Genomic DNA, 11,399 nt, shown 5'->3' on the forward strand with positions numbered 1-11,399 from the left:
CTAACAATTGCAAGATTTGAGGGATTTCTAAAAAATACAGACTAGTTTAACCACAGGGAATAGGTTGGATGCAGGAGGGAGGAATTGTGGCTATAATAAACTAGAGTTTAAACAAAATCATTATAATTGCCTCTTTTTGACCTGTCAATGACTAAGCTGAGTAGATGCAAGTGTGGAAAGGATGGAGTTGAGGCTTGTGTTTCTACGTCTGGTGTGATAATAGTCCTTATCAAGTGCCTTGACTCTTCACCTTGGGGGAAAAGCAGCTCTAGACCATTTTCACAACTGCTTTACAGATGATGAAATTGTATATATAATGCATGATTTTCTGACAGTTATCAAGTCTGACACCTGTGAGTGTTTTTGTCCGTTCCCCGCATCTCCTGCTCCCAGCAGTCACTGTTACCATGGTGTTTATTTCTCACAAAGAGAAGTCCTGCTTCCTCGCACAAATGAAAGGCAAGGTGAATTTTCCTGACCACCGCAAGCAGGGATACAGGCTCATGTTACTCTGGGAAATGCTTTGCATGGGAGGCAGTGGTGTGAGCACGTGCCCTTGTGCATCCTGAAAGACTTGTAAATCAGAGTTGCGTGAACCCATCTCAACTCTCATTTCTGGTCTAAAGCCAAAAAGTTTTAATTAATAGTATTGTTTTCAGTTGTATCATACTTTGGTGTATTGCTGCCTGAGCATGACAGGCAGGAGAAAATTTCAAATGGCTGCAGGAGACACCAGGCAGCTGAAGGAGGGAGCAAGGAGCAGCTGCTCGGAACAAGACTATTGTTAACCGTTTCCATTTGCTCTCTGGGATTATTCGTATTTGGCACCAGCCGCTGCACTAAACATTTACTTGATGCCTTTACAATCCTAAATCAACACTCCTTAATGTGTTATGACAAGATGATTTGAAAGACTCTGTTTGCATGTATGTCACGGATTTTTTTTTCTCCCTAATCTTCCTTTTGACATCTCGGCAGGTGAAGAGGACTCATCAGTGGCCTGAGAGCACACTGGCTGAGGAGCTTTTGAACGTCTCCCAGGCTCGTGGCAGGCTGTAGGGCTGCAATAGCAGCAAAACTCTTGATATGCATGGAAATGCTCTCTTAATGGGGGCCTAAAGAAGGACTTGCAGCAGCGGTTCACTGGTGCCCCTGTCCACACTGCCAATTGGCTAGGACAGGGGAGCAAAGCCTAAAACTCCAGCTACCTCAGGGAATGGTTCATAATTTTGGCCTAACAAGCCCATGGGACACATAGCTAGATATTGAAAATGGAGCCACCCAATCCCTGTGTGCGCACTGGGGATATTTCTAGTTTATCGGATTGCAAAATTCAGTTGCAACAGACTAATACCTTGTTTGCACTTGGTTACTGCATGCCAGCTGATTGAAGGTAACTTAAACCACTCTGAAGTGATTATTTGGATTTGCCTGACCACACCCTGAAATTCTTTCATGACCTAATGATAAAAATGAAAGAAAACAGGATCGTAGCTGAGCTTTCTAGAGCTAGAGAAGAGGAACTGTAGTGAAGGCAGATGAACTGGAACTTGATGACTATCTTGAATGACTGTACCACTGAAGATCCTCAGATCTCCTGGGGAGTAAGAGCTGACCCTACTCTCTGTCACAGACCTGTACCGTATCCCAGCTGGGATTCTTACCAGGTGGCATTTTTGGGTTTAGCTTCATATCTGTTGAGCCACAAGTCAAAGGGTTGGCTTCTATTCCTGACCCCAGGCAAACTCCCTCTGTCCTTTACCCTGTGCCCAATCGTGGCTCCCAGTTCCCCTCTCCAGAGCCAGTTACCACTCTGTTTTGAGATCAGAAAGCTCTCGTGGTTAACGGTTAATCACTCTAATTCTCGTACAGAGCCGTGGTGCTGTGCGGCTGCCAAGATGCACAAACTGCCAGCAGTGTTCACACGGCAGCTGAGCACCCAGAGACAGGGAGACGGGGATCAGACGTGGTGCTCAAGAGAAGCCAGCTGGAATTAATGCATATTTTTATTTGTTGCTACTTGGTTATACACCCTGTGAAGCCAGAGGGCTAAAATGGAAGTGGAAACTGTTATTAAAGGGGAACTGCTGTCAGCTTTCGTGGCCTGGGGAAACAGTTCCTTGGTTCTTTCTGCTGCCCCTTACAGAGACCTGGGAAGTGCACGTTTAGTTTTTAATGAGAGTGTTTTGTGTGTGCATGTGCACGTGTGCAAGTTACCAGTGCAGTCCCTGCCCCTCTGGAAAACACCAGCTAGCCCGTCCCACGGGACTGGCAATTGAGTGGGTGTCCTTTATTTGTGTTCTTGTATGTGGCCCTGAAGGTTTCTGTTGAGTCCTACGGAGACTGAAGAAAACTGTCAAAGGTCCTAATTGTGCTTGGCCAATCAGCCAAGCTCTGCATTCACCTGAAGGCCCAGAAATTATGCCTTCTGCTGCTTGCATACAGACAGGCACAAGCTCTGCTCTTGCAGCCTACCTACACACAGCAATGGGAAAGGATTGTCTGTAATTCTCCTGCTTGCTGCCTGGAAAGGGGAGAGAGGAAAGCTGGTCGTGTTGGAACAGGAGCAGCAGAATTAACAGTGCATTGTTGTCAGGGAACAAAAAATAATAATAACTTCTGCTGGCAAGAGCAGGGCTGGGGTGGAGGTTGCTGGCCCCCTGCCCTCGCTGTGGGGAAGAAAATCTAAGATAGTTAAAATAGCCAGAATCAGGTTTGCAGGCATTGGGGCTTTCACAAAAGCCGGAGAAGGGAAGAGGTTGTTCTCTTGAAATCTTCTTTCTGTTGTCTCACTGTTGCTTCCATTTCACCTTCTCTCTTCTTCTCCTCCCACCACCTCCCCTCCTGTTCTGACCCTGCTTTGCACTACTCCATGCTCAGCTGGAGCCTGTGGTATGTTGGCTCGGGGAGCAGCAGTGCAGCCTCCCTCAGATTTAAAGAGCTTGTTTGGATGTCCTTCCACGCAGAGAAATGCTGGGAACCACAGGCATCCTGGGGAAGCCCGTGGACACTGATACAGCAGGAGAAGGATCAGAAGAACAAGCACTAGATAAGAGCTGGAGATGAATAGTCCAAGGTAAAACGATTCTCCAAACAGCCTTTCAGCAGGATGAGTGGCTTCATCCTGACTCTTCCTGCCACAGCCTCCCAATTCATCCCGGTCCCGTCTGGACTGGGACTGGAACCTCCTTCACACCAGGGACTGCAAACCTTGCACAAAACAAGCTGAAAACCTTTCCAGCAAAAGAATACCCCAAGCCCTACTATCTGCCCATCTCTCCATGTATCTATCTATCTCTCTGTCTCCCACAAACACTGCTCTGCACCAGCTGCCAGACTGGGCTGGAGAGATTCCATCGCCGATGGCAGAAAGCTTTCATCTCACTGCACAGTTTTATTCCCTCTTCTCATTAGCCTTTCATTTATTTTCTCTCTTTTTTTCTCCACCCTCTTTAGGGAACTGAGAGCTGGAAGAGCTTAGAGCCCTTCTGTGGTAGTTCAGGGATGCTGGAGGAGCCAAGCCCTGCTGAGGGACAGTTACCATGGCCATTCCTGTCCCCTTGCAAGGCCTCAGGAGGAAAAGTCAAGGGGCCTTGCTGGGCATGTCTCCACTGGCCAACCCACCCCTGTGTCGAGATACTGGATCAAATGCAGAACAAGCTGGCTCCAGGACCAGAAATAGGTTACTTGCAATAGTGTGGCACTGTGCCCTGAATAATTATTTAGCGCTATTCTGCAGGGTTATTTTGGGTGTAGATATGTCTTGTAACAGTAAATCAGGACCTTAGTGCACAGGATGAGAAGAAGCTTCTTCCTCTTCTGCTTCTGCCAAGGGGCTCCTACCGGGAGCGCCTTGCCTGGGAGAGACCCAGACTGTCCTCTGGCCCTCTCGTGCTCTGGCTTATTTCAGTGCCAGAGTGACTTATTCTTTGATGACAGTGTGGGATAGAAGAGAAGAGGTCTCAATCATGATCTTCTCCACATGTAGGAGCCTCCCTTCTCATCCGAGTGCTGGAGGAACTCCTGACACATACAGATTACCCTGTCCTTTGCTCAAATCGTGTGACTGAGAGCAGCAGCCTTTGTGGTTTCCTCTTGAGACTTCAATTTTTATCAGTGAATAATGTGACAGAGATTCAGCTTCATCACAGATAAGCAGCTCTGCCTACTCAAAATCTTTTACTGTCATAGGATTTGGGATTGACCACGGAAGGAGTATTGGCAATCTGAATCATATAGATCTCTGGCATTTCAAGAGCTGAAATATTTCTAGGTCTTTTTGTGATCATTTCCTCTAGGTAGTGAAAGAAGAGATGCATTTATTGCATTTGAAAAACAAAGGACATGTCCTAACTAAAAATCCAGAATAAGCCTCAGTTGTCTAGTAGCACTGTAGTGCTCAGATATTTGCAGTGCTTTCTCTTTTCTCCTGTTCAAATGCAAATCACTTGATTTGCACTGGGATAACCCTTTTTTGAATACAACCCTGCACTGATGTGAATGACCGGGAACTGAAAGACCAGCAGTTCATCTTCCAATGCTGCACTACCGGGCTGAGACCAAAGATTATATTTTTATTCTACTTAACGGAGCAACTATCATGTCCTCATCTGCAAAATGAAAATGTCACAGGGTTTCCAATAAGCTGCCTACAGCCCTGAAATTTAGACAAGCTGTGATATTCCTTCTGGCAGTAGTAGCAGATGACTTCTCTTTAGATACTGTAAGCACGAGGATATAAACTGCTCAGTTTACGCCAATGTTTGCAGGTAATTATTTGTTCTTTTGGGTAACATACAAGTAAAACAAGAGATAACTGAATCCTCATCAGGCTTGGAAGCAGGTCCTTAAACAACCTCTAAGCGCAGGGTTTAAAGAAGGGACCTCCAGCAACTGTCCAAGAGATAAGATCAGCTCATGAGTTTCTTACAGGACTGACAAACTTATCACTCTTCACATGCAAATTACCCGACTGTAGACAGAGATGGATAGGAGATGACTCATAGCCAAGAGAGCTTTTTTTGTCTAAGATGGGAATTAAAGGGTAGGCTTAGAGGTGAGGTGTCTCATTAGCAAATGTTCAGATTTTGCCAGTGTCGCTTGTTTTAGCATAAAACCCAGCAGCCTTGGAGCATGGCTTTGTAGGGCTGCACTCACACTGGGGTGAAAGTTTTGCCTGCAGCATACAGAAGGCTGAATTTCCTGCAGGGAAATTGCATGGGTGCAAGCTGGAGCTCAGCAGATGAAGGGAGCTAGCCTGGGGTCCTGATAGCCGTTTCTGACCCACATCCCATCGAAAAGGCAGTGGTCTTCTAAAACAGGGCCTCTGAAGGCACCTCTCCATGGAGACCAGCATTTGTGCAAGCTGTCCAAGGGGCTGAGTTGTGCATAGTCATTTGGGCTATGTGGGAAAGTTGGATGCAGAGCAATGCCCTGACCTGGCTAAAAAGCTCCTGAGAGGGGAGGTAGCTACAACTGGGGTAACAGTGGTCAGTGTTAGCTGACATCTCCAAGTGCATCTACATGGCGCCGAGACACCCTACGAACCTCTTGCAACCAGAAGGATTTCAGTGTTTCAGCATAACAATTTCAAACACCCCTCTCCTAGCCAGCTGTAGAGGACTGCCAGATAGGCATTACACCATAGGTAACACCTAATTGAGAGCTGCACTAGCCTTTTTCAATACATTCAGCTCCTTCCTCATCTGAGAGAAGGCTTCTATCCCGCTGCAGTAGGTGAACTGTTTTTATCATCTGCAGGAGATCAAAGTCATGCCATTAATCCTCTCCCATACTCATGCTCTGTGTGCTCCCTTCCCTCTTCTCCCAGGAGCTGATGGAGTGAAGGGCTCGGCACAGCTTTCCTTGCCAGACTGGCCCAATGTCAGCTCTGCTGGGATAGTTTGAGGAAGCTGTTTACAGAAAACATCAGCGGGTTTTTGATGGCTCTGAAAGATCTCATAATTAATCCTCAGATGAAAGATACAGTCTAGGAAGATGGCAGAAGAGGCTTACTACACTTACTACATTAATAGTGCCGGAGAATGGGTGGAGCCTTTAAATGCAGTGGGATTCATTTTTATTAATCCTGCCTTGGTCTGTCTCAGGAACAGATAGTCACCTCCAGAAGGGTGTTTCCTGGCTCAGGCTGTGCAACAGGGCAGTTGTTTATAAGGGGGAAGATTAAAAGGAACTGCTTGGTTCTGTTTAGGGCTTTGGAAGTAACACATTTGTGTCATTCTAAGAGCCATCTGGATGCAAATAGCAGCCCTCAGGTTGAGGGTTTCCATCCTTAGCCTCCCCACACAGTGCATTTGGAGACTGGGACTTTTGCTGCAGAAGGAAGGTGTGACAAAGGCAGCTGTGTGGGCTGTTTATATTGAATATGTAACATCCTCTGGGCACTTGGAAGCCTCAAAAACAGATGCTGAGTTGGGTCAGTCTTACCTGTAATGAGGTTAATGGTGAAGAGTCCTTGAGGATTTCCAGTTAGGATGTGAAAAGTCAGTTTTCCTTCTGAGCTAGAGTCTGGATCTAAGGCATCAAGCTGAAGGACAGATGTGTTTGGTGGGGAATTCTCCATGACAGAGGCATAGAAGACAGGTCTGGACATCTGAGGTGGGTTGTCATTGGTATCGGTGACTTCAATATAAATTTCAGTCACAGAAGACAGAGGAATTGTTCCCAGGTCAAGAGCTAGCACTGTCAGCCAGTAGTGAGACATTCCTTCCCGGTCGAGTGGTCCTATGGTCCGGATGGTGCCTAGAAGAACGACAGAAAGTGCTTGTGAGGGATTTAAGGAACTCAAACCACTTTGTCCTTAATGCCAGACCAGTCTGTGTCTCTAGTCTGCTCCCTGGTCTTTGCTGCAGATATAAACTGTGGCACCAACCTTGTATGGCTGTGAGATTGTGTGGAAGGTGAGGGCTTGCTTGTGCTGAGGGTAATTTGGTACACAAGTGAAAGGGAAGACCTCAGTGTTTTGTGGGAGGACAGACATTGTTTTTCCATTATTTTAAGGAGACAAACCCTGCTTGCTCCTCCCCAGATACAGGGATGCATGTTGTACATCCCTGCACAAGCAAGAAAGGTTTGAATGCATGGAACTTTGTAAATAGAATATAGAAATGTCCTATTGGGTCAAAAAGTCAGGCCAAACACAGTACGTAGTTTAAACCTTTAAGGTACACCATTAAACTAAGCTGTCATTACCTGTGTCCTTTTCAATGCGGAAGACGGACAGGCCAGTGCCCTCTCGGAGGAAATATTGAACCTCTCCATCCTTCCCCTTATCGATATCTTTTGCTGTGACCATCATCACTGATGTGCCCTCAGGGCTGTTCTCCTGCACCCAGCCTTTGAAGACAAAGGAGGCAAAGCGTGGTGGGTGCAAGTTCTCGTTGACATCAAGGATGTTCACTTCCAGGTGGCAGAGGGAAGAGTGAGAGATGGGCTTCCCACCGTCACTGACCTGCACAGTTAGATTGTAAGAGTCCTTCTTCTCATAGTCCAGCTCCTTCTCCAACCGGAGTGCCCCGGTCAGCTTATCCACGTGAAACATCATCTCCTCGTCATTAATGAGGCTGTACCTCACCTCACCCCCAGAGCCAGCGTCTGGGTCAAAAGCCTCCAGAAACAGGAGAATGGTTCCCACGGGCAGGTCCTCTGGGACCTTCACACTGTTGAGGGCTGGGAGGCATTGCGGGGTGTTGTCATTTACGTCCTCCAGAGTCACAATGAGATCCGTAACAGAGAACAGCTGGTAGCCTGTTTTGGGCTGGTCCCTAGCTTCTATTTTCAGCACGTAGCAAGGCCACAATTCTCTATCCAGGGCACCTGTAACTGTCACTTCTCCAGTGACACTGTTAATGGCAAACTTATCAGTGGGGGTTAGGAGAGAATATTTTATTCTTCCGTTGTCATCTGTATCAGCATCTTCTGCTTTCAGTTGAGCTATTGTTGTCCCCGTTGCTACATGTTCTGGTATCACCACCCAGTAGGCACCTTGTGGGAATTTAGGAGTGTTATCATTGGTATCCAACACATTCACGGCCAAGAGTTTCCAAGATGATTTTTGTGGTGTCCCAAGGTCATACACAGTAATGTTGAGAATGTAGAAGCTGGTTCGTTCATGATCTAGAGGAGAAAGGACTTGAAGGAGACCCAGTTCCAGGTCAATGGTAAAGCAACTGTCATCATTTCCATCTGAGATCACATAGACCAATTTCCCATTAAAACCAGTATCAGGATCAATAGCTGAAAGGTCAGCAATAGTTGAGTTGATAGGAACAGTCTCTATGATATCAATAGATCGTGGAAAGCTGTCATCAAACTTTGGAGCATTATGGTTTATAAGGTGCAAGTTCAGAGATGTTTCATCATCCTGCCCATGGCCTTGAGACTGAGACTCAATGGAGTGTATGATAGATTCTGTCAGTTGTTTCAAGACTCCTGTTTCCTCACACTGCATTTTGACGGGGAGACCTTGGCTGACCACAGTGATATTTACAGATGTTGGCAAAGCGTAGTTCTCTCCATCTGTTGCAGTTATTTTCAGAGAGTAGAAAAGTGGCTGTTCAGAAGGAAGATCTCGCAGAGATATTCTGAGGGATATTACTCCAGAAATGGGATTCAGTTCAAAATGCCGTAGCTCATTGCCAGACTTGATTTCATATTTGATATGCTGCAGCTCATCACTGTCGATTGCAGAGACCGTGGCCACAGGGTTCCCAACAGGAAAGTCCCGTGGGATGGTGCCACTGCAGCTTGCCTTTTCAAACACAGGAGCATTGTCATTGACATTGCTCAGCATGAGGGAGACGTACACCTCTGTTTCATGGCGGAAGGGTGAGCCCCAATCTGATGCCCACACTCGCAGATGATACCATCTCTGCATCAACTCATAGTCCATTGACTTGGAGGTGGAAATGATGCCAGAATAGGGGTCAATGACAAAGGGAACCGATTTCTGGTTGGCTATGGTGTAGGTGACAAAGCCATTGTCTCCTTCATCTTCATCTGTAGCCCTCACTGTTAAGACACTGGTACCAGGAGGAACATTTTCATCAAAGGCCCCGCGGTATGAAGACTGACTAAAACTTGGAGCATGATTGTTGCAGTCAGTGATGTCAATGACAACAGTTGTGGATATGTGACTGTTAACGGTTGTAACTTCAAGATCAAAACGAGACCGCTCACGGAAGTCCATTGCTCTGACTGTAGTTATCAGTCCAGTGTGAGGATTGATTTTAAAGCTTGTGCTGTCAGGAGTAGGTCTCAAAATATATTTAAGATTTGGAAAGACTGGTGTGATCTTCACCATAACAACTTGGCTTCCAGCTGGGGAAAATTCACTGAGCTGGACCCGGTACACTTCTTTCTCAAATCTGGCAGAGACATACTTGGAGGGAGGTATATGGATAACTCTAATAGGAGAGAACAGTGGTGGCTTGCTCTTGTCCTTGGCTTGCAGACTGAGGTTGAAACCAAATGGGTAAAGTAACCAGTTGACCTCTTTGGTTGACACAATCATGAACTCGGTGCTCCCAAAGTAGGATTTGATGGCTTTGAAATGTCTTCCTGGATCTCCATCCACAAAGTCAACTGAATCTATCCCTGCTTCTGAGTCACTACTTTCTACAGACACAGTTGCATAGAGAAAGTCTTTGGCTGAGTCAGGTGGTGTCACCTTCACGGAGGAGATAGAAGGGGGTTTCCTGGCAGATGGCTCCACTTGGATCATGAGACTAGCCAGGTTCCCAAAGCCATTCCCCTCCATGATTTTTCTCATTCTGTCCACAGCCAAAACTTGCAGATGGTGCCTGCCTCGATGGGTGCTGTTCAGCCTACCTGTGGTCATAACTGCTCCTGTGGTGGGGTGGACGGTGAATAGGTCAGACTTGGTGTTGAGGGCATAGTAGAACTCAGCATTCTGGCCAGCATCAGCGTCTGTGGCACTGAGGGTGCTGACCACCGTTTTCAGAGGAATGTCTTCTCTGATGGACACTTTGTAGGAGGGGGGTGAAAAAAGAGGTTTCAAGTCATTTCTGTCCAGAATGTGGATCAAGACTTTGGCCCAGGCTTCGTAGGCAAAGGTGCTCTCTGTGGCCTTGATTATTAACATATAACTGTCTTTGACTTCCCGGTTTAAAAGTGCTGTGTTGCTGCTCCTGGTTCTTATTCTCAAGAAGCAGAAATCCCCAATCACGTGCTCTTCTGTTTTAAAGAGACCGGTGTTGTCTCCAGAGGCTATTCTGTATCTGATGTCCCACTCGGGGTCTGTCTTGTAAATACCCATTTTGACGTAGCTCTCCACGTAGGTCTTGGGGGCTGAATTCTCATAGATGGTGGCATTGTAGAAGAAGTGGGTGAAGTGCAGAGGGGAAGTGTTGCCTTTCTCACAGCTCGCCTTGCGGACCACCCAGTGCATCAGGAAAACAGCAAAACTCAGGAAGTGCCTCTTGATAGTGACTTCCATGGTGTGGTGTCTCCTTGGGTCCTGCAGGAGTTAAAGGAAGAACATTGGTAACTTTTATTAAGGCCAGTATGTTAGGAGAAAAGTCCCCATGAGCTCAGCCTCACCTCCCTGCTCTCTCTACCCTGACCTTTGGTGATGTGATTGTTATCTCAGCTCTTCTTCCCTTCTGTCCCAGTGAGGGGCCTGTCCTCCCACATCCCCAGGCTGGCTCAGGCCCATTCACATTCTCTCCTTCAGTTTTTGCCCTTGTAGAAGGCAAAATGTGAAAAGCTGTGATCAGGCTGACTTCCTATTCTGCGAACGATCTCTCCCTCCCTTCATTCTGCCTTCTCCCTAGTCAAACAGCGTATTTGAACTCCCCAATTCAAACCTCACTTCTGTTTTGTTTCTCCATCCTCGCTTCTCCATCTTAACTTCTCTCTCCACACAAGTTCTTGCAAAATATTTTCAAGAGTCAGTAACAAACTGTGACTTGATGTCTCTCCCCATGGCTTGTCTTCCCTTTCCTCTCCCCCTCCTACAGCAATCTGTTCTCCTTCCCTGGCAGAGATGCTCTGCTATGTTGTGCAAATTCCTTCTGAACGGCCAGCTCTACAGCTTTTTAACAGCTTTAGCTCAGGTCCTAGTCAAGTTGTACCTCAGTTATCACAAAGTTCTTCTAATTCGCAAGTCTGACCCCGGCTGCCTCCCCTGCGTTGTTTGAAAGAGCAGATTTCTAGCAAGACACTTCGACCATGTCACCTTCAGCCATTGAGTAATCTCTCCGGTTCCTCCCTTCTCCCGGCAAAGCCCCAGGGTCAGGATTCCTGCGGAGGTTCTGCCATCCATGACCACCCGCCATCAACTTCCTTCTCTAATGACTCCTGAAGATCTGTGACTCCATGATTTATCTCTGTGAACATGGTGTATCAAAGAAGGAACT

The 11,399-nt window shown here is 46.8% G+C and overlaps 1 protein-coding gene across 1 annotated transcript in view; it reads right to left on the reverse strand.

Moving 5' to 3' along the window:
• The window catches only part of FAT2 (FAT atypical cadherin 2), a 48,512-nt gene extending 38,035 nt beyond the window's left edge, over positions 1 to 10,477 (reverse strand). The window contains 2 exon segments of the mRNA XM_075164846.1: positions 6,448 to 6,762; positions 7,213 to 10,477. Coding sequence (XP_075020947.1) covers positions 6,448 to 6,762; positions 7,213 to 10,477 — 3,580 coding nt within the window.
• Positions 10,478 to 11,399: the final 922 nt, after the last annotated feature.

This window comes from Calonectris borealis, chromosome 15 (genome assembly GCF_964195595.1).
Source record: "Calonectris borealis chromosome 15, bCalBor7.hap1.2, whole genome shotgun sequence".
NCBI classification, from domain to species: Eukaryota; Metazoa; Chordata; class Aves; order Procellariiformes; family Procellariidae; genus Calonectris; species Calonectris borealis.